Source organism: Mercenaria mercenaria, chromosome 5 (genome assembly GCF_021730395.1).
Source record: "Mercenaria mercenaria strain notata chromosome 5, MADL_Memer_1, whole genome shotgun sequence".
In the NCBI taxonomy this organism is placed as follows: domain Eukaryota; kingdom Metazoa; phylum Mollusca; class Bivalvia; order Venerida; family Veneridae; genus Mercenaria; species Mercenaria mercenaria.
In genome coordinates this window covers 3,768,784-3,793,182 of record NC_069365.1, presented here as the reverse complement: position 1 = coordinate 3,793,182, position 24,399 = coordinate 3,768,784, and the positions used below count along the sequence as shown (strand labels likewise).

General features: G+C 35.6%; 1 protein-coding gene across 1 annotated transcript; it reads right to left on the bottom strand.

Moving 5' to 3' along the window:
* Positions 1 to 1,901: 1,901 nt before the first annotated feature.
* Positions 1,902 to 23,607, bottom strand: LOC123558063 (proton-coupled amino acid transporter 1-like; the record flags this gene model as incomplete). The annotated part of the gene is made up of 9 exons (XM_045349939.2): positions 1,902 to 2,144; positions 3,037 to 3,215; positions 4,320 to 4,594; positions 4,893 to 5,216; positions 5,504 to 5,588; positions 6,284 to 6,376; positions 7,657 to 7,745; positions 8,043 to 8,133; positions 23,570 to 23,607. Coding segments are annotated over 9 exons (1,398 nt in total), but the record flags the coding sequence as incomplete, so codon positions are not given.
* Between the last annotated feature and the right edge of the window lie 792 nt (positions 23,608 to 24,399).

Here is a 24,399-nt window from a genome sequence, read left to right as displayed (position 1 = left end):
CGCTGCCATTCATCAAGGGATTTTAAAATTGCTACGCTCAAATGTTCCGACAGTGAGGCGACGTGTCACGCACAAGATCAAGACCCCTAGCTCATAGATCAAGGTCACACTGGTCTGAGGGTTACATGTCCCGTCACGTGACTGGTTCATAGCTAAAGGATTTTGACATAACTTGGCACAAATGTTCCCCATAAAGTGGTGACATGTCATGGGCAAAACTAAGATCCCTAGCTCCAATGTCGCACTTGGAGGTCAAAGGTTAACGGGGTCTTTTATGCCCGATCCGTAGCTCTGCCCTTCATCAAGGGATTTTGATGTTACTTGCCACATGTCTTCCCCAAGATGAGAGAATATGTCGTGTGCAAGACCTAGACCTCCCAAAGGTCAAGGTAACAAAACAATGACTATTTCGGTCAATAGCTTTGATATACATGGACGAATACTAAAGAACTTTGCACATGTTCTCTCCATAATAAAACGACATATCGTTGGCAAGATCCATACCACTAGCTCAAAGTTCCAGGTCACACTTGGAGATGAAAGCTTTTAGGTCATTTTTGTCCAGTTCGTCAGAGTACTATGTACTCCCCGTCTGTCTATCTGTCAACATTTATTTCATACAATATCGCTGAAACCATTTGTTGGAAATTAATTAACTTGACCTGGATGTTCATTGGGTAGTCATCACCCAAATTTTCTCGAATTCTGCTTGGTTGCCAGAGTAAAAATATGCAAAAATCTCCTTAACCGCTGGTCCGAGTTTTATGTTCCTTGGGTGATCCTTTATTAATTATAGAAATGATTATGATATGCCAGAACACACTTTAGGAGGGCGTTGTCACAACAGCACATCAATTTAAGCTTCATTAACCGTCTTACCGATAATGAAACTAGTATAATACAGAATAATTTAAGCTTCATTAACCGTCTTACCGATAATGAAACTAATTTAGTACAGAATAATTTAAGCTTCATTAACCGTCTTACCGATAATGAAACTAGTTTAGTACAAAATAATAATAATTTAAGCTTCATTAACCGTCTTACCGATAATGAAACTAGTTTAGTACAGAATAATTTAAGCTTCATAAACCGTCTTACCGATAATGAAACTAGTTTAGTACAGAATAATTTAAGCTTCATTAAATGTAACTGAACCCGAGGTTTGAACATACCTTGTTTTTAATCGGATACGCAGACCATTGACAGTAATGAAGATGTACTATACCAGCAAAGCGGTATTGGCTATTAGGGCATTACGAAAGCAGTTTTAATCATAATACGGAAATATTGTGATTCTTTGAGGCGCAAGCCAGATGTTTATGAAATAGATCTGTGCAGCCGTTGATCACGAGATTTCAACTCATACTGTCAATGTTGAAGTTCAACCATATCTAACTTTTTGCATCTTGTAAAATAAATACTACACACAAATCACAGTATTTTACTAGTTGCGAAGCTATCTTGATATAATAGCAACACAAGTCTTGTATTTAGTGTTCAAGTGTCAAGAACAATGACAACTTCTTGTGTATCAAATTGAAGACATTTTAAGACCGTCTGCACTGAAATGAAAACGTGACGGTCAAAACACTCTCCGTATCTTCAAATGAGGTAGTTTGCGCTGTTGATTTTGATGAACATGTGTGGAGTGGACCTTCTGTTCTTGCATTCCAGGGTTATCCTGGTAGATCACCATATAGCTACAGGCGTTATACTGTGCGATTAGTAGTTCATAATATCTTTGAAAATATTGCAATAATTTCAACGATAGGCAAGAAGAATTATCTAACATGACTGCTAGCGCTCATTTTTCAATTCCACGCTGCCCCTCATCCTCCCCCCACCCCCCCCCCCACACCCCCGGATTTGGGAAAACCCTGTCTTAACAGGCAGTAATATAAGATCCTTATAATCTTTTCAAAATGTTTTGTATATTTCTAGAATAGATGAATATGTTCCTATTACACAGCCAACCAGTCCTAGAGTAATTATAAAGCCGTTTTTCATATAAACTGTCTTACAGCAGTCAAACGTGATAAGTTCTATAATAGCCGGAAGTATAAGTGCAAGGAAGGAGCTTTCACACGCACCTATCAGAGCGATAAGTAAATCTAGATGTGGTATAAGTGCTGATAGTCCACCTGAAATAACAGAAAACAGTAACACATTACAAAGAAAGGAGCTTTCACACGCTCCTATCAGAGCGATAAGTAAATCTAGGTGTGGTATAACTGCTGATAGTCCACCTGAAATAACAGAAAACAGTAACACCTTACAAAGAAAGGAGCTTTCACACGCTCCTATCAGAGCGATAAGTAAATCTAGGTGTGGTATAACTGCTGATAGTCCACCTGAAATAACAGAAAACAGTAACACGTTACAAAGAAAAGAGCTTTCACACCCTCCTATCAGAGCGATAAGTAAATCTAGGTGTGGTTAAAGTGCTGATAGCCCACCTGAAAATACAGAAAACAGTAAAACATTACAAAGGAAGGAGCTTTCACACGCTCCTATCAGAGCGATAAGTAAATCTAGGTGTGGTATAACTGCTGATAGTCCACCTGAAATAACAGAAAACAGTAACACATTACTAAGAAAGGAGCTTTCACACCCTCCTATCAGAGCGATAAGTAAATCTAGGTGTGGTATAAGTGCTGATAGCCCACCTGAAAATACAGAAAACAGTAAAACATTACAAAGTAAGGAGCTTTCACACGCTCCTATCAGAGCGATAAGTAAATCTAGGTGTGGTATAAGTGCTGATAGCCCACCTGAAACAACAGAAGACATTAAACACATGCCACATGTGTAATTGTGATGAGAATCCTTCACATTAGCAAGAAATTTGTATCGTGAATGTCTATAAAGATCTATTAAAAGGTACCATTTGATACATGTCAATACGAAAAATACTGAACGAAATGGAAGATTCGGTTTTCAGTAATCAAACCAACAAGACATAATACAAGACATAATAATTTTTATAACACAGACCTACACATTCTGGTAAAGAAATGATAATATAATACTTACATGTTCCAAGAACAAGGGCAAGTCTTAGTAGATATTCTGTATATACTGGTAATGATGTTCCTCTCATCTTAGTCCTTTTGTCAACATAATGCCAGATAATTTCCATTGGTACGTAAAACACAATTGCGTAGGTAAGAAATATAGAAGCTGCAAACATTAACCTCGCAGAAAGGTACAGCCTGAATAGAAAACAGCAAGAAAGAAGAGTACCGTAACTTAAGTTTAACTTAGACGCAATGCGAATCTTGATGTCAAATTATAGTCAATGTAATTGGAAGATACTAGATGTTAAAGCTTCCGCTCCCTCCCTGGTTATAGAAAGCAAAAACAATCCACTGCCATTGCAATATATGTGTTTAAATAACTTTTTAGTTTTTATAACAAATTTCGATGTACATATGATTCTAATCTCTTTCTTAAAAAAAATATTTTAATATATCAAATAAAATCTGTGAAAAGATCCTTTCGAAGCAGAGAATAGAACCAAGCAACATAAAAGCAGACTTGGTTTTATAGGGTCTGTTTATGAGAGGTAATGAAACGTGCAACACCTCTCACGCCGCCTAGCACCGACTTATGCGATATTTTTTGATAATGAAAATGAATATAATTCATGATTCCAAAGGACCAAAAAATATAACAACACTGAGTCCAAATACTGGTATACTTTTTACAGCCGCCTCACGTCACTTATATATTGTTGTTGTGATAGTTAATGACATTATATGAAAAGATCCTTTGAGTGCATAGAACGCAACCAAGCAACATAATAGCAGACTCGGTTTGCTCGAGTCTGTTAGATAATGAAATGTGAAACACACCTCATGACCACTAGCACTGGCTTAAGAGACATTCTATTTTAGTACAAATGAATAAACTCCTTCTTCTTAAAGGACCAGAAAATATAACAACACTGACTCCAAATAAGCAGAGCCTTTTTTACAGCTGCAACACGTTCGTGTTTTTTTACAGATTATTAACAAAGCGTGAAACTCTTCCACATCCCAATGTGTTTTCGTAAATGTAGAACCCGATTATAAATAAAAGTAAGTCTGTCTGCCTGTCTGCCTGTCTGTCTGTCTTGTAAAAATAAATCTTGATATACATAATAAAATATATAAAGAGATCCTATAGAAAGATGGAATGCAAACAAGCAAGATTATAACAGATTCTGCCTCACATAGTTTTTTCTCTTAAAAAGGGAGGCCTCAAGAACAAGCCATCCATGTTTCAAAACGATCTTTCTAACGCGGCATTTTATGTATTTCTTTTCCAACACTTACCACTGATCATTCGGTAAATTAAATGTTATGCTGCCTTCTGTTTCATCTCCATATTTCAGGTAACCATAGAAACCAACAGCATTATCAAGGGCTATAACTATAGTCAGTCCGAGCGTGAGTATTCCAGCTTTACCCAGAAATGCGTCTTTGTCTTTCATTTTCTTGTGAAGTGGTAACACCTTAAAACAGTTATATTGACATGTATTTGCCGGGTCCTTTAGCGACCAGCATTTTTCTTGATTCTGTTTAAATTTGATGCAAATAAGCTGAGGTAACTTTCAATGCATAGGTAATGTATAGGATAGTAAACAACCTGTGTGATTTCAATTGTATTAGCAAAGTCCGTCAGGCCATTCAGTACGTGTTTTATTAAAATGACACCAGATAATAACTTTCAAAAGAATTTCTTTCTTACAATAATTGAATTTTGGCCCAGCAAACGTATGCTCAGCAAAAGTATGCTGAAATATAGATCGGGAAAAAGAAACCGAACAAACAATTAACTGGTGATTTAAATAAGGAGTTATATAATAATGTTTATTATATATATTCTATTATTTTATTTGTATCGTAAAAACCTATTTCATTTTTCGAAAGTTGCTTTGTATGCCACTTTCTTACCAATGCGATACCTTCAAATGCAAACAGAACTTGTCCAAAGAATAGTGGTATATCCCTTGCTTTACCAACAGAAGGTCGAGTCCTGGTATCTGGTAAGTCCTGCCATAAGTTCACGAAAACAAGTATAAATCCTAGCAAATTAAGCACGTTAGCTACAGCTGAAAATGGTGCCAGAATTTTCAGGCTTTTCACCATCGAGTATGGAACCAGCATCGCTGTTACCATGAGAATGTACAGTATGGTGTCTAGTTCCACTTGTGCTGCGTATTCTACGACCTGTACAGATCATTATATGAGGAATGAGTACATGCATTACGAATAAAAAACACTGCACTGTCTTGGATCAAATTCGTTGGGCCAATCAATGCGCAGTCCACAAGAAGGAAATTGTTGAGACAATGTTATTTGATTTTTGAGAAATTATTACCAGAAATACAACCCTACAAGGAAATATATGTATATTCTAATTAATTTAGACACGTAAAGAGGAAACTTTAACAGGCTTTTAGTAAAGGGTTGTATTTTTGTATCAATTAAGGTGAAGCCTTACATCTACATATTACCTGTTTTATATTGTCGGCGATGAAAACTATATATGTACAACAGAATCCAAGCTGAGTTGTTACCAGAAACGTATTCACCATTCTCCTGGAGAGAAATGGAGAACACAAGTGTCATTCAACAGAGAAAAATGGAATATTTTATTCTCCTAGGACACCAGTTGATTTTAAGCCCTTAAGTTTAATTTATTCAAGGATAAAATGAAGACAAGTGTAATTCATAGAGCATGGCGTTATTCCATCTAGCAGAAAAATCTAATTACAAATGGGATTTAACATATTAAAACGGTATCAATCGGTTACCCAGAGCGGAAGTAAGTTGTCCCCAAACAGAAACATAAGAAACAGAATACCCATGCAGTCACAGAATAAGAGCAAATAGTTGAATGTAGGAATGCAAAACGTATTCGAAACATCTGAAGCATGGCAATATGTCTTTAAAAGATGTGATGTGAATGGTTGAACAAGTAACACTGACCAAGCAAATCAGTTAAACAACTCACTCATTCCAAAGAAACAAAATCAAACGTTACAGTACCAATATAGCAAACGACCGGGACGAGGGTTTGGGGTTACCTCCAGTGTACAACGGTCCCATTTTTTTTTGACGTCTTATCTTTTCAAAATGATATCTATATTTCAACAATAGGCGAATATATCTATTGTTTGATTTCTTAACAAATTTCATATATCAATACTGAAATAATATAAAATTGAAGAACAAAATTCTTTTTACAATCAACCGTTCATGAAAAATTACCACATTTGACACTAACTATATACCGTGCAAAACTGCTCCAGTTTCTCAACCAGTCCTTTCTTGTTTTAAATGCTGTTTCCATTACGGTTGCATAATCTAGATGTTCGCTTCTTGTTCTAGAAAATAAAACTCAAAACAATTAAAGATTTTTGCCACATTAGGCACAACTTGTTTCGTGGAAATATTAACATGTGAATAAGACTTATGAAACACTTGCTAAGGTAGAAAATGTGATTCTTTTTTGTAGATAGTCTTTGTACACTTGATATTTTACGATAATTAAACATTATCTTAAGTTATGAATCACTGAATAAATAACGTCTTTATTTTACACAAAGAACAACGAATTCAAAGCTGAGCTACTCTTTGTGGAGAATAACATTTTTCAAAAATATTATGTATCGAAACGGAAATATAGGGATGGCATATTTACTTTGGGCACAGAAAGCAATACTTTGATGAAAGTTAACGTTAACGCCAATCTTTTTTTTTTTTGTCTGGAGGGACCTTTAGTAAAATCTCTCCTTGTACTGATGTGTTTATCTTATTCACTTCTATCAAAAAGCTTTGAATTGTGCAACTGCCATTCAAAGAAAGTACATTTTCTAAATACAAGTTTGATTTTTGGAGATGAATACGAGGACTTCGGAAAGAGACCAAGCGTGGCTCATATCTTCTCGCAAATGACCAGACTGCAGCTTTACATAGGGCCTATGTCTCTTTATTCCAAATATTATCTTGATTCATAGGAAAAACGTATGAAACATAATTTTAATTTCATTACTCTTCTGAAAATATTTAAGTTGTAGTACGCCCGTAATTTCAATGTACAAGTTACGCAGTACTTATAATGTACATCTAATTTATCATATTAATATAACACTTTAAGAGGAATTATTTACACTCATCAGATTATTTGTATGGAAAGAATAAATTGTTTATTTTCGTATAAACAAAATTTGTGTAATAATATCAAGGACAGCACTGACGGAAAAGGTCAAAACTGAATCGACACGACTATATTATTTTACACTGGATTTAAATATATTTTAGATAAAAACAAGGAAACGTACTTTAGTCGGAAGACGAGTTACAATTGAATGTGGACGGGTCTCTTTGGCTGTACTATTTAGATGTCCTGAAATTTATATTGATTGTCTAATACACATGGAAAGCAAACCACCTATTTTGAAGCCAGCTATCAAAAGTGTAAATATAAGAATTGGATGCATTTTGAGCGTTTATACGGGTATAAACCACATTAGGACTTTTTGTAAAATATTAAATTATTTGCAAGAAGTCCCAGTGTGGCTAATACCCGTATTAACGCACCAAAGATAGCAGTCAATTCTTAATTGAATTTAATTGTTAGTTTATAGAAATGCAAGCATGTTACCTTTTACGAAGTTCGTTTCCTGATAGAACGAGTATATGCATACAGTGAGTACAGATGCTTCCTATAATGGTCACCACTCCCAGGCTGAGCTACAATGAGTAAAAGTATCGTTCTTATCTTTATGTATATAACAGTATGTACAGCACTTTCAATTACATCGTTACATTTGCGGCTCATTCAGAAAACGTTGTTAAAAGAAAATGTGTGCCACGGTTCATCGAAAACATATTTAGGATTTTTTATTCCAAGAATATGTATCGTCTACTTCAGCATAATACTGACAGAGACGATTCCCGCAAGGATTTTTGAACATGTGTTTTCTTGTGTTTATCCTTTGTGTAAACATGTTGTTTTTTTTTTTTACATTCTAAAGGAGTAAAACATACCCATAGTCCACCATTTTTGTATGCGACCGGAAGTGCCAGTATTCCTACACCTATATGCCCTTTTAGAAGGTGCATGAGACATTCAGTATTCCTACAAAAAGATTAGAAATTCTGTAAATGACACGTTATAAAAGCAGCCCCTTAAAACGTAACAGTACATTAGTGCATGTATGAATATGAACATAATATACATGTGCACAAACACTGAAAAAGGTAAACATAGACAAACAGGGACAAAGTAAACGAACGAATGAACAAAGTGAGACCCCGCGGCAACACACAACTGCGGAATATGAACAAGTTTCATTGTGGACAAACCTTCCCGTGTTCCAGAGTTACAGAACTTTGTAAATAAATGTTATTTTAGCCAGACGTATTCCTTACACATGTAATGATGATAACAGCTTTGCCAACATCTTAAAAGGTATCTAAAGTTCAATTCTGAAATATGGAAAATATTTAAATATCCGTCATTAAGAAGTTTTTATTACAAGTTATGATTTTACACATTTTACGACCACATTCCATGCAATGATTTTTAACGGGTAAGTTTGATTTTAACACAAAAAGAAACAAATCATGTTTCGTTCAAAGCTTGACAAAAAAGTAAAATTTTTGAAAATAATGTCTTCACCTTCGGGCCCTTTAGACAAAGGTTCGCTTATTTTAAGCTTCTCGTATAAGCTTTTGGTTATTATTGTAAAAACAGATTATCTTGCATACGTCAACACCAAATATGCAGTATGAAACAAAGCCAATTTACCATACAAATATAAAAAAAAAAGATATGCGCCGCGGATTCTTACTTAAATGAATGTGATTATTTTTATAATTAAAAAATAGATTGAGATACTAGTATTAACAATATAAACAAATTTAGTAAAAAAAAATCCCTTGCCGAAAGCGAAAGCTACTTATTTAACAGGTTTGGTCTACATATCGCATTCCTAACCGAAGTTATTGTAAAATTATGGCCTCTGTGCAATCTTCCTAAATTCAAAGTTCGGTCGCAATTACTTATTCCTAACTGGAGATATTGACCCGGTACAGTTTTCTACTTTTAGCAACAGTTACTTTGACCTTGATTCTAGTGACCGTAACCAGCGCCGTAGCCACACTGAGGCAAACCGAGGCAGCTGCCTCGGTTAAAATTTGAGGAGCCAAAAAGAAAAAAAAGAGTAAAATATAGGCCTATTCTATACGATCACGTAACACCAGCCCAGGCCTCGACCTTAACTTTTTTCAGCAGTTGCCAGCAGGTCCACCAACTGCTAAAATCTAGTAGACCTGCTCAGACTTTAGTGGACCTCCAATTCCATCACATAAATTGTGATGTTGTAGACGTCATAACTTCATATGACTCAAAGAAACAAGACTTATTTCTAAAATAATTAAAAATGGAAGACAGTAGCAATCTGTTATCCCGAAAAATAATTATTTTGAAAAGTGTCCCAAAATATGGACACAATAATCATCATCCTCCCGACCCATGTTGAAAGTGAAAAAAAACAACATCAACAATTATCCGTAATTATTCTGATGATAAACTAAGTAATTGGCCTCGTTTTCATCATCAGTTAACACCCACTCAAAGAGCTAAAAGAAGTGTGTCGGTTATTGTGGCATCTGCAGTGGAGATCAAAGCGGTGTAGTTTCCCCCGAGATTGATATGGCATTACGTCATGTTATTGCGCCATGTGACACATCACTGTCTGATCGTACTTTCTCGATTCCTTTAATTGTTGAGAAGAAATCAGTAAAAAAAGTTTTTTCTTTAATTTTTTAAAAGCGAATGTGCAATATCCCGAAATAACTGACATGTAAATATGTTAAACCGTGAACGATGATAGTGGATGTTCTACCTCTGTGACCTATTTGCCCTCAAGAAATTTACATTATTGTTTGAGAAGAATATCTAATAACAACAAAGTGTTGTGTCAAAAAATATATGTACAAAGAATCATTTAAAACTTATTAAAAACCGCAACGACATCATACTGCTTCATTTTAAAACCACATTTCTATTTACGTTCATGAGGTCACATAACCTATTCTGCCGCGCTAACAGAAATCTGTTTGCCAAAATCGTTTTACTCCATGTATTTAAATTGCTGCCGCTTTTTCATTATTTAAGATTTTTTAATTGTGTTTTTTGTACTTTCTGGTCAAAAGTCTGAATTTTATTACCATGGTATGTACCGTTAATTTACTTTAAAAAGGAAATAAATAATCAAGATCGCGCTATTTGAAATTTTACAAAACATTATATGAAAATTTGATCGTTTTTAAAGAATTTTCCCTACATTCCTGTCGATATCTTATTAAAATTGTTATAGAATTCAAACTGTATTAGTTCTCAAGCGGTGTTGAAATTTTGAAGCGATTATATTAAAAAATGAATGCACTACGCGCGTTTTTTGTGTCAAAAGTAACCGCGATGTAAATTAGATATTACGGTAGGGCGCACGTGCTTGTGGAATGGAAAATTACCAGCATGACGTTTTGATATTTTTACGATTCGCGGGTAAATTCCAGTCAATCCAGGTAATTTTGCCGGATGTAATTTCTCAATTTGGTAAAGTTACCACGTAAAAACCACTCGCCCGATCGGTTGAGTAGTCCATTCGTGCTATCCTGACTTTAACTCGCCAATGCTTATAACTGTAGAATGCCGTACTTAAGGCAAAATCAACTTTCGTTTTGTGAATTCGCCGATATGGGTACGATTTTCCCCCTATTTTTCATTTTTAAGGGTTTTATTTTATTTGCAGACCGTGACTGAAAATTGGTTGACCGTCGGTCTACCCAACTTTTGATAGTTAGTGGACCTGACGATATTTTGGTTGCGTCGGTCCAACGGTCCACCGCTAAGGTCGAGGCCGGCAGCCGTAGGGTAACACTATCACAATCATGAAAAATTCAGTTATTAAAGTTCAAAAAAGTTATTAATATCAATAGAATATACCAGAAATCATTTGCCTCATTACATCCTTGAGGCAAGGTGAGGTATAAATTCTAGCAGTCATACTGATAGCTTTGCCAGGCCCGGACTACCCCTTCCCAAACCCCAGTTGACTGAAAAGTGACCTTTACCCATCAAAGTTAAACCCGACTGTTTATTATTGTTATTATCAAATTTAAATCCAAAAACGCACCAGAGGCCACTATTTCGTACCGATATTTCAATATTTTCTAGGGGAAGAGCCCCCTGACCCAATAAAATGAGGTGGAACCACCATATCTCAAAATTTAGACCATAAAATGCACCGGAGGCATGCAACAACTTCATAACTGTATTTCACTTTTCTTTTCCAGGGAGAGCCATTTGACCCCCCTAACATAAGAGTGTTCCCCATTCAGTACCTAAACATTTACACCAAACAATGCACCATAGGCCTCCATTTTGTATATGTATTTCAAACTTTTCTAGGAAGAGAGCCGCCTCCCCTCCCCTGACCACACTAAAATGATGGGGGAAACCCCCGCCCATACTATTAAAGTTTATACCTGTATTCCATTTTGTTTTTCAGAGGGAGAGCTCCCTGAGCCCCATCTCTAAAATGAGGGGGTTCCCCCTACAATACCTCAAAATAATGGCAAAATATGTACCACAGGCCACCATTTCGGATCTGTATTTCAAAATTTTCCAGGAAGAGAGCCCTCTGGCCCCACTAAAATGAGGGGGAGATCCCAACCATTCCTTGAAATTTAAACCGAAAAATGCACAAGAGGCCACCATTTCATACCTGTATTTCAAAAATTTCTGGGGAGAGATCCCCTGACACCCGCTCCCCCTGACATGGACAGAGCCCCCTCCCGTACCTACCCCCTCTCGGGCTATAAACTAATAACCTATTAGTAAACTGAAAAAATTGCATGTTCTTGTATGTCTTTACTGGTGCCTTTATTTATTGCCTTTAATTACAAAAATATAAGACTAGGATAATTCCCCAATTATCCTTGTAATCAGTGTAATTGTTTTCTAAAAATATGAAAGTAACTGTGATAAATAAAGCTAAAAGGACGATTTTTACTGTGATATAACACGTCTGAATGGGCCTTAGAATGCACAAGAAACTTCTTGGGGACAAAAATTCCAGGGGCGGGGATATGACCTTAGTCTGTTACACTGATCTGTCTAGAAATACAGAGGTTAATATGTAATATAAACGCGTGGAAGAGTCTAGGTATGCCCTCGGATCCCCTAGATTGCCTCGGTTAAAATTAGCGTCTGGCTACGGCACTGCCGTAACGCATACTACACAGCCTCAAAGAAAACTCCACATGACTTATACTGTTTGCTCGCAATATCCCACAGCAAAAACGCACCTATATCACCCTATATAGCAACTATTTTCGTACTAAGGGTCATAACTCTTGTATTCCTCAAGAAATTTCACTGAAACTTGTAGTGACATATTTCCCAAAAGCAGTTAACTATATTATCATGTTTTATTGGAATCTTTCGAACCATGTCTTAGATATGGCTCAGGACGGACAGAAAATGGAATAAAACAATATTGATGTAATATGTGTATAAGTACAAAGGGTCACGCCTTTTGTTTTCTTGAACCAGTCTGTCTGAAACTTGCAGGACTGCATTTCCTGATATCATTTAACATTTCTACCTTGTTTTATATAAATCCTTCAAACCGTATCTACATGTATGTATCACTGAAATAGTGAACACAATTAATCTAAAAGCTATTGGCAAAAAGCTTAACGTTACCGTAACATAAGAAGAATTTCTTAGTGTTAAAAAGTGTATGCCTGTAAACAATACCGGGAGTTTATTATTTAGAAACTTAGAAACTTTTTTAATTTGTTTATTTCATATCCGAAAAATTAAGTGTCCAATGACCTTGACTCAAGCAAATCAAAATGTAACTGAACTCTGGTCTCTGTGCAAGAGACCCGATTACCAAAACAGAAAACCACGGGTAAAGCCACCTTAGAAGATTTGCTTAGTGTTTAAAAGTGTATGCTTGTAAACCATACCACGAGTGTATTGTTTAGAAACTTTGACACGTTTTTAATTCTGTTGTTTATTTCATATCCGAACAATCAATTGTCCAAGTTCATTTTATAGTTATCAGAATATACTATTATTTTTCATGTTTAATGTCTCGCTTAAGTTAACATGACAACCATCTTTTAATACATGCTTTGTCAGATTAAACTTTGATAATGAAATGCATCAAACAGAAGTAATAATAGAGAAGAATTAAAATTAGCTGATCTCGCGATTTAGCAAGTGACAGCTGACACGGATCACTCCTGATCAGGAATAATTAAGCACTTATTAAACCAAGAAGGAGAATGAAGTACAAAAAGGGTGGAGACATACTTTAAAGAAGCTAGAACACATGTATATATACTAGATCATTTCAAACTTTAATACGTCTTTGCTTACCCGTATGTATGCTACATTATGACCATAATGTGGAGCATGTATTAACTGCTTGCAAGAGAATCATGCTTTTGCTTTAGGTATTATGTTGCTTGAGATTTAAGTAGTAAGGCATGTTAAAATGGCAAATATTTTATCTTTTTTATTCAAACTTTTTTGTAAAAAAATAAATAACAGGAAACAGAATATAACTTTTTAGCATGCCCTTGATATAGTTCTTTTTATCTAAACTAATTTCAATTGATGTAGCGTCATATGTCCCGGTTTTGTGTAAAAGTCAACAAATTCTAATCCAGCTATTATACCGGTATTTCATGGGCGATATGAAGCCATCATTACAAACAGTATGCTAAATATCATTAGGCTTTCGTTACAATTATAGTATTTTAACTGGATATGGAACATCAGTGTAAAAATAACGCAATATTTAATGTTGTAAATGCTTTCAACATATACATTGTCGATTTGACTAATTTATTAATTTTTCACAACTGCATAGTCAATAATCTTGCCGGTGCATTTAATCAACTTCATGGTATCTTGTACCATAGAACAAATATCATAGAATAAAGACAATTTCACCATCCTTTTCAACGAAGGCATGTAAACATGGATGGCATATGACCAGACTGATCATCATAATACGTAAAACTAGAATACTTGAAGAAATTAGGTTTTGGATAAAGGACGAAAATATAACCAATAACTCATAAAAAAACAATAAAGATATATAATATACAGGTAAGCCGAGGACAGAGAACAATTATTAACCTCTCTGTTTGTATGCCATACTCGTGGCTTTTTGTTTAAATGGACATACATCACTACAACATCAGCTTCAGATTTGTACAAGACAGCAAGGAAGTCATATAAGGAAAATAATTCCATGTACAGTCAAACCTGTGTTAACGACCACCACTGAACAGAGACCTTCTTGCTCTAAAGGCCACATGTGCTGTTTCCCATTTTAACATTTACAGTGTGTTTTAACCTGTGAATATTTGGCTCTCCCAAGGGTGGTCTTTATAGACAGGTTTGACTGTACGTGAATTACTTATTCAGTCTGAAGAAGATTCTATGACGGAAATCGGTAAATATCAACACTTACGTCATGGCAACCCCGGCAACATCATCAGGAATTTCTCCAGATTTTGCAACAACATAACTTCCTGACGCTGTATTGATATCATATACTACGTCTTTGTCCGTAAACCTATCTTCAAATTTAAACTGACGGTCTGTTTTAGAAGTGACACAATTTGGCACGACTTCGCTTCCCGATTTTAACAAAGGCGTCGACTCTACATCGTTTCCTAGGAAAAGCTCCGATTCCTTTTGCAGCATGGTAGATCTATGCTATTTATTGTTCTATAGGTTTATCTATCAATTTTGGTACATGCTTAACAAACAATTTGACTTGATATTTGATAATCATTTAGTGAAAGTTGTCTTGTTACAGTTTTATGAACTAGTAAACTTCCTAACTTCTTGCCGGTACTATTCCATCACGTTGATTATGACACACATATCATGAGCTTGCACACAATTAAGAACAGGTATATGAAGTGATATACTTGCATCAACGTATTAAAATGATAACGTCTTGAACGAATTACAAAAGGTGAAGAAACATGGAAGTAAAATTACGTTTCATTCGGAATGTTTAACAGACTTTTGATAAAGAATGTAAAGAAGACGTCGGAAAAGATGAAAACATTATTTTTCTGACATTTATGTCAATTGTACTTTATTTCTTGATTAAGAGTTATCTATTTCTGTATTCATTTAGTCAAAACATAACAAACATTCATGCCTGGTATCATTTAACGAGCCATTTTATTTCATTTTATTTCCGTTTGTACCAGTTTATCTGAGGGCTATGCGGATACATCTAGCAAAGACTGACAACCTATACTGGACAATCGAGTTGTCCGTCCTCGTAGGCCACTGATTGACCATTTAAAATTTACTGGGATACAGTTCATAAGATAAAAATGTTCAAATAGATGTAAAGTATGTATGCGCTTGGTGAAATAATATGTTCTAAAACCACTATGCAAACACAGTAGATTACTTATAAAAGGACATAACATCATATAGCATAATGAACTGTTTATACAGATGACGCATTCCAGAAATACAAGACATGACTGTACAAACTTTTTACCAAATGTATCCCGTTAAGGACTTCAGGGAATGGAGGAGTGAGAGGGGGGGGGGGGGGGGGGGGGGGAAGAAGGGATTGAGGGGCAAGGGACTTTTCTTTCAGGGTAACAGGGTAAACAAAAGATTTTTGTTTCAAAATAGTTTTGTTGTACTTTCGTTATTCAAGATTAAATTATTAAATTACGTTTGACCCAAGTTTAAATTCTTTATTTTTAGCATTGTCATATATTTCTACTTATATATTTGACATTTGTGACGCTGAGGGTGGGTTGGATAGTGTGTGAAATAAAATTGTGTTTTTTCCCGTCATTTTATTCTTTATTTTATGAAATAAAAGGTATTTTAACTGTGTCGAGTACAATACTGAATTGAATTGGACTTGTACACATCAGTAATAACTCACATATGGATTATAACTCCTACATATTTAGGCCTAAAAATTCTTTGTTTTCGGCAACATGCTAAAAAAATAGGGTAGGTAGGTCGGATTATTTTTTGAATATTTTTTTTTATTAAGTGAGACTTTTCGAATGAGGGGGTTATGCCTTTAGAGCATCAGTAAGTTGATTTCTAACATCACTGACCATGTTTAAAGCATAAAAATGGAGTGTTGTAAAAATATCTTCAAGGCGATAAAAACATTTAGGATCGGGCCAAAGATTCAGGGTAGGTCGGGATACTGAAAACAAACATATTTTACGCCTAAGGATACTGACAAGAATATTCATTTTAATTAATTCTAATTGCTATTTACATATCGACATGTTTCATTACCTGGATCAGGAAGACACTTGTAAAGGTGATGATAAGGACCAACTAAATGGACAGAACAATTACACGTATTTCTCAGTCTTGGACAACAAAAACACCGCCCATTTTGTATTAAGTTTTTTAATTACAGAAAATAACAGTATGTTTTGCTTCTCAGGCCAGAGAAACAGAGTAGTTACGATTTTCAAAAAGAAATGAATAAAGATTTTGATATATTTTTTACATAACAAATTTCAGTTTTTATCAGCTATTCACTAGTATTAATTTTTAAAGGTTGCTATCTGGATGATGACTTTCATTATTTTTGTATTAAGAAAGGAAGGATTTAGCAAGGTCAGTATCGACGTTTATTAAAAAAAGTGTCTGTATTCCCAACTTCCCAAGATATATTTAAGTAAATCTTGCAAAAGACGAGAACGGTCAAGGATTTTGCTGCTTATTTCCACCTATATACAAAGACTGCCGTGGCCGATTGGCCTAAGGCGTTTGTCTATGATAGCTATTTTCGACGTCATGTCTGTTTTTTCGGCGACGCCGTCTAAATTCGTTTTCGTTACCTATGCAACGTGACTTCAGTTTGCAAATCAAACTACTTGATAACGCATTATAGATAATTTATCAAAATGGAAGATTTATTTTAAGACTCCGGTTACCATAATCCAACACACTTGGTTCGACTCCCGAACAGCTTGGTCTGCTTTGCGTAATAGTTGTTTATGGTGGCCATTCATGTACATTTGGGGGAATCTCATACCCAAACGGAAGATTAGGTCTCCCAACAATAATTAAAAACACAACAACTTTACTTCAATTAAAGACATCATGTTATTATTATTATTATTATTATTATCATCATCATTATTCATATCGGGCAAATGCCTACACAGTGATAAATTTATTACAACTAGCACTATGAATTGTCACTTATTTAAACAGTCAGTGTCAATATGCTTATTTCAATAGATAGATCTTCTGCGGTACCAAATAGGTGATAGATAGATCAGATCCTCCGCGGTACCATATAGGCGACAGATAGATCAGATCCTCCGCGGGACCATATTGGCGACAGATAGATCAAGTCCTTAGAACACTGTTTTCAAATTAAACGTCTGTCCCTGTATTGCGTAAAGCTTCCTATAGTTTGTCCTGCTGTCGTTGTGGAGATATGTGGCCGCTAAGTAATTCTGAAGTCCCGATAGAAACACACTAAGCACATCTGACTGGCGCGTAGCGGAAACTCAAGCTTAAGGTGTTATGTGACAAACGAAGAATAAAAACTATTTTAAGCCATCCCCTGATTTGCTTGACCCAGTGGACTAATATGGTAAGTTATTAAAGTGTTACACAACACGCAAGATTTGTTACACCATGCACTACCGTGCTACACCATGTACGGACGCGCTACACCATGCGCTAACGTGCTACACCATGCACTAACGTGCTACACATGGACTGACGTGCTACACCACGCACTAACGTGCTACACATGCACTGACGTGCTACACCATGCACTAACGTGCTACACCATGCACTTACGTGCTACACCACGCACTAACGTGCTACACCACACACTAATGTGTTACACCACGCACTAACGTGCTACACATGCACAACGTGCTACACTAGTATGCACCAACCGGCTGCAGGGCCCCCCAAAACATTAGCCAAACAACAAGGATTACTCGAGAGACACCAAAATATGCACGAGCGAACCTCGAGGCCCTGTAAGATCGTATTTTTAAATTTTGTTGTACGCAGTAACAGGGGAGGCTTAAAATACGTTCACTTTAACACGTTTAATGGTAAAAGATTTACTAAGATTATCAGTTTTAATGAATTTCGAATAGCTGGAAAATACATGCAACTCTAAAGCTAGAATTTCCGCCACAAAATTTTCTCGAGAAAATTTCCGCCAAATTCTAGCCTAAGTTCTCTCGTCGAGTCGAAGTGCGACGCAAAGTTTATCAAGTGAAAAAATCAAGGCCGGAGTTAGACGAATGGATACATCTGCGCGAAATAATGATTATAATTCTATCGCTTTATAAGAAATGTCAATTTTGAGAATCCTGTTACGACTGTTCTGAACTATTTCCTTATGCCCTATTCCATTTGTACGGCGAAGTTTATCAATGGACACGTGAAACGATACACAAGGAGAGGACCATTGTGGTATCAAGGAGGCCTGTTGTAGGAGCATGTGTAACCTGACAGTTTCGAATTGAATGTTTAGAGTAATAACATTGCCCAGCATAACCGTCAAACTAGGAATTAGGAACACTTCCATAGGAAAAACCTTGTTCACGCACTTAAACTGACCGGCAAAACACAAGTAAACCAACACACGAGTTTACATAACTTAGCACAACTTCACATCATATACCACAACACGGGTTTACATAACTTTACACCGTAAACCACCACACAGGTTTACATAACTTTACACAACTTTACACCGAAAACCAACACACGGGTTAACATAACATTACACCGTAAACCTAGTTTTCCTACACACGAGTTTACAAAAACCTTACCGCGTAAACCAACACACGGATATACATAACTTCATACACAACTGACATGTACACTTTTATACACAACTGATATATGCCCTGACACGCCGAGGATATATGCATGGACACGCCCAGAACAGTAACTTTCTCGGACACATTATTACTTACACGGACAAGTTTGCATTTAAATGGACAAACTGATGCTAGTATATACACAGGCACGGACACGCCCTGATTACTGACACAGACCTACTGGCATTTGTATACCGCACAACTTACACATACCAACTGACATTTGTATACATTATTACTTACACGGACAAGCTTGCACTTTAACGGACCAACTGATGATAATATAAACACGGACACGGACACGCCCTGATTACTGACACGGACATGCTGGCATTTGTATACCGCACAACTTACACATACCAACAGACATTTGTATACATTATTACTTACACGGACAAGTTTGCACTTAAACAGACAAACTGATGCTAGTATAAACACGGACACGCCCTGATCACTGACACGGACAAGCTGGCATTTGTTTACCGCCCAACTTACACATACCAACAGATATTGTATACATTATTACTTACACGGACAAGTTTGCACACAAACAGACAAACTGATGGTAGTATAAACACGGACACGGACACATCCTGATTACGGACACTGACATTCTGGCATTTGTATACCGCACAACTTGCACATACCAACAGACATTTGTGTACATATGCACTTAAACGGACAAAATGATGCTAGTATAAACACAGACACGGACACACCTTGATTACTGACACGGACATGCTGGCATTTGTATACCGCACAACTTGCACATATCAACAGACATTTGTGTACATTATTATTTACACGGACAATTTTGCTCTTATACGGACAAAACTGATTCTATACACGGGGACGGACACGTCCCGATTACTTACACGGACATAGATCTACCGGCATTTGTATACCGCACCACTTACACATACCTGTAACACCACCACTGGTTGCATAGATTGAGAAAGTCAGCAGTTTTTTTTTCACACTCGGTTTTATTTACAAGGTTATACAGACGTCAACTATACTAACAGTCAATTCAGGTATAAATACATCAGCTTTTTAAATAGTATTTTCCCGCGTCAAACTTTTAATTAATTTTTATTCTTAAGTCCAAAAGTTCTATAACATAATAGTCAGTTCTAAAACTTCCACAGTTATTTTTAACCCGCTCTTAAACCCGAGCCCAAAAATCGAACTTAACCGAGCTGATCTGAACCGATCCGAACTGTTCAATTATCCGATCCCATTTTTGTAAAACATTTCTAATTTCCTGATTCTGTCTCTCTCTTCTTAACTCAGTCCTCTCTTTTCTTGACTCGGTCCTCCTCTCCCCATTCTCCTCTCTTCTTTTAATTCTCTGAGTATTTATACCTTTTTCACGAACTACAACGCAGTAACATGTTTACACGTATTTCAAAATATTCGAAGCAATTTCAAAAACATGTCAATCAAAACGTCCATTATGTACTCATATAATAGTAAACAACAGATGTAGAATCAATCACATTTGTGTATTTTCGTAAATAAATGACTGTTACGGTTACCGAAACAAACAAAATAATTAGGGTCAAATCTAATAGATAAAACATTCAACGGTGATTCATTTTGTATAAATTGTAAACAACAACAATATACTGAACAGGTAAACAAAGTAATTAACATTTCTGGCCAATTAATGAAAATTCCATCGAAAACAAAAATAAAGTAATTAAGGCTGACCAAATCAATTTCTTTTGAGAATTTCGAAATATCTGATCGGTAATAATAGTAAACAAAGTCACTTAGGCCAAAACTTAATGGATAAAACACTCCGATGTTACGAAATTTGCTTGAGTAGTAAATACCAACAATAACCTACGCATATAAACAGAATGCGTATCATTTGTAAGAATTATCAGGATTATCTACCAAAATCAATAACAGATAAAATAAACACAATGATTAATTAACTAAAAACTGACCTGCGAGCTATCATTGTGTTACATACCAACAGACATTTGTATACCTTATAACTTACACAGACAAGCTTGCGTTTGACTGCATTTAATTTACTACTTGATATAAACCCTGGCACTGAATAGACAGACCGGCGGTACTCCTTTTGCGGACAGAATGGCGTTTGGGTACATAATTACTAACGGACAAACTTGAACGTTCCTACCTTTACGGACAAACTTGCGGTTGTGTACATACACGGTAAATCAACCAAGGCACTGACTTCTACTGAGACTGAAATCTCTTACAGTACATAAATAACAACTATGAACTACCAATGGAGAAATCAATCCGTAAACGCATATAATATTCAGTCTTTAAAATTAACAAATTAAATTATCAACACATGCGCCTGCCCACTTATCCGTTTTTCATTTTTGCCACTACGATAAAATTTAAAATCATTAACCCGAAAATTCAAATCAAATAGCTATCAATCCGAAATTGATGCACGATTAACCTAAATATCATTGCTTCAAACCTTAAATATGGTTACCGTGTAGATATTTTAAATACTAAGTATCGGTTATTGTGTCAAGTATGTCCTATTAAATCGGAATAAATGTTAATCTTTGATCGACTTGATTGATTTCTTTATGTTTTATGTCATGCCAAAATGACAACATCTTCACAATAAGACCATTATTTGGTCCAAAAGCTTAGATGACATTTATTATTGGACAAAAACCACCAGCCACATAAAAGTCAGGTATTTCATTTTTTAAAAATTGTAGCTCCTTGAAATTACTGCAAAATGTTGCGTAGGAACTGGTTCGTCTTTCATTTTATTGTTATTATTATATAATCGGAAGTGGCCTTGCAATAATTCCAGTGAAGGATATTGATTTTAATTTGAAAAATAATCCATACGTACAATGTCGAGTTTATTAAAATATATTTCGAAAAATATGCGATAAGGATAAGCTGGTGCGGGATGCGCGACACTGATCACCCAAATTTCTAATTATGGAAATACATCGAGTGCTGCGCCCTCCGTTTGAAAAGAAATTCAATTACAGGGGCAATTCTTTATAATACCTATTACTTTACGTTGAAGATGTGCTATAGAGATTATAGCACGTACGATGCAAGGTACGGATCTGCTTTCGAGCTAAGAATGTTTTACTAATACGTGTATTTAACTACTGGCGTTCCTTAAGTGGTGTTTGTGTGTTGCTACAGGTGCTGGCGGTCGACCATAATAAAATAACTTGCTTTAATGAACTGATGATCTGTATCTAATCATAGTTCAAAGTTCATAGCTGAAAGATTATTCACAGAGATGAGCTGTCACTTATTTAGAGTCAACTATTTAAAATAGGCGTAGAATCTAATTGAGGTACTTTGGTCTTTCAGATAAGATGTACCAGCACAATGAAGATTTAAGGGCGAAAAGAAAAATATTTCCAAATAGAACATTTATTCTTATGCTTTTTTTTTGTGTTATACGCTATATGTCAATCACTTCGCACTACCTGAAGAAAGTCACCCTTTGACCTTTATTATCGATTTGCTTTTCTCCATTGGTGATGTCACAGCTTTATTACGTCACGGCGCATTTCTTTCGCCGTCATGTACCAGTTCTGAGTAACAGTGAATAAGTAACGTATATTCATTGGCCAACTATATAGCTCTAAGTCTATTAGCGCTGTAAGTTATATTTTTACAAGGTTCTAACATCAAATTACAACATTTGAAAGCAAAAATATTTGAGGAGATATATTCATATCTATTCTTGTGTGTTTTTTCTTTCGTGAGCATCCGAGATAAAACGAACGTGACTTTACATTGTGCTAAAAGCTCTATGCAATAGGTTCATTCATAATTTTAATAGATGCTAACTGTTTTTCTATAGGTTTGATGCAGAACATGCTGAAGAAAGTTTCTGTTCACGAGATAAATGTACCACGTACAGCAAATTATAATATCTATTTCGTTTCCTATAAATCAATATATCGAACTGACAGTTTATTTTAATGTGAATCACTAACGTACGATAACGCCTTTTTCAGACGTGGCTAATCAGACTGAAATGAAAGTGATTAATTGTAAAAATGTTGACATAACTTTTGGCCCAATCCATTTCTACAAATAATTAATTATCCTCCTTATGATTATCATGTTCATATTGTTGTTTGTATGCCTTGATAACAAATACAATAAATTATTATTAAACTAGATTCTATACTAATTACTAAAGGCATTTGGATATCGGAATATTAAGGGTACGAATCATCGCCTCACTGTCACGATTAAATTTTATCTAGATCTATTAGACCTATGAATTCATTAATCACTTCCTTTCCCAGAATACTTACAGTGCAGCAATTGAAATTTAAAGCATGACCTACAGCTCAATACAGCTTTATATATTCCACCCGCCATATTTGCGAGTTTGATGCTTTACAGTATTGGTCTATGTATAGGCATGTCGTCTGAGGGCGATTTCATAGGTTTGATACCCGCTTGGCCGGTCAATAAAGCAGAATAGGCATCTGTTGCCACAGAAGGCAGACTATCACCACCACACCCTGACATTCTATTACTAAAACTATCTGTGAGTTTATTGAGCAAAGAATCACAATCTATAACGTTGCAATCAACATTACCTGTATGCACCGAATCTTGTGTAACCAACAATCTGACATGTTCAGCTAAAACTTCAGAATTTTCTGTCGGACCGGCCTCGCCCGTCTTCGATCGTTTGCTCTGAGAAGTACTAGGCACTTGTTTATCATTTGCCGTTCTTCTCTTAGCAAGTTTCTCCTTCATTTCAGCGATTAAATCGGATAAAGTTTTTTGTCAGAATTTTGCTAGTCAGGCATTGGCTTCCTCGTGAAAAGAGGGTGCTTATGACGTCATTATTGATAATGACGACAAATTCGGTAATCATCGGCAGTTTCCGCCGTATTCGCTAAAGCTGGAGTGCTATTCTTATAGTAAATTATATTTCATTTATTTATTTACTTATTCTTTTATTTAACTTCTGTACGATTAATATCTAATCAAAACGAATAACCGTCGCTAAAATAAACCTGGTTATTTTTGAGCAATAACCCTAATTATGCAACACTCTGCCTGATTGGACGAGAGTGTCAATTTCTTTCACTCTGTTGATTGTGCTACGCTGAGTGAAATGTAGACAAAGCGTTTATCCTAAACGACGCTGTTCACAGTTTTAAAGCTAACTTTGGCTCAGTATATTTAGCAAGAATATTGATATATCTCAAAATGATAAGTAAGTTTAATAAATATGATAAAAATCTGTTCAAATACCATCATATATCAAATTAAAGAAAGAGCCGAATACGGTCTGCGTATCACATGAATAAGGGTGTGATAAGAATCTTTTATGTAGAGAAGTGCTTTTTAAAAGATTTTCCTTGTTACAGTTGTCGTCTGTATATGAAAAGATTTCTTGCTTTTGTGACTTATTCAG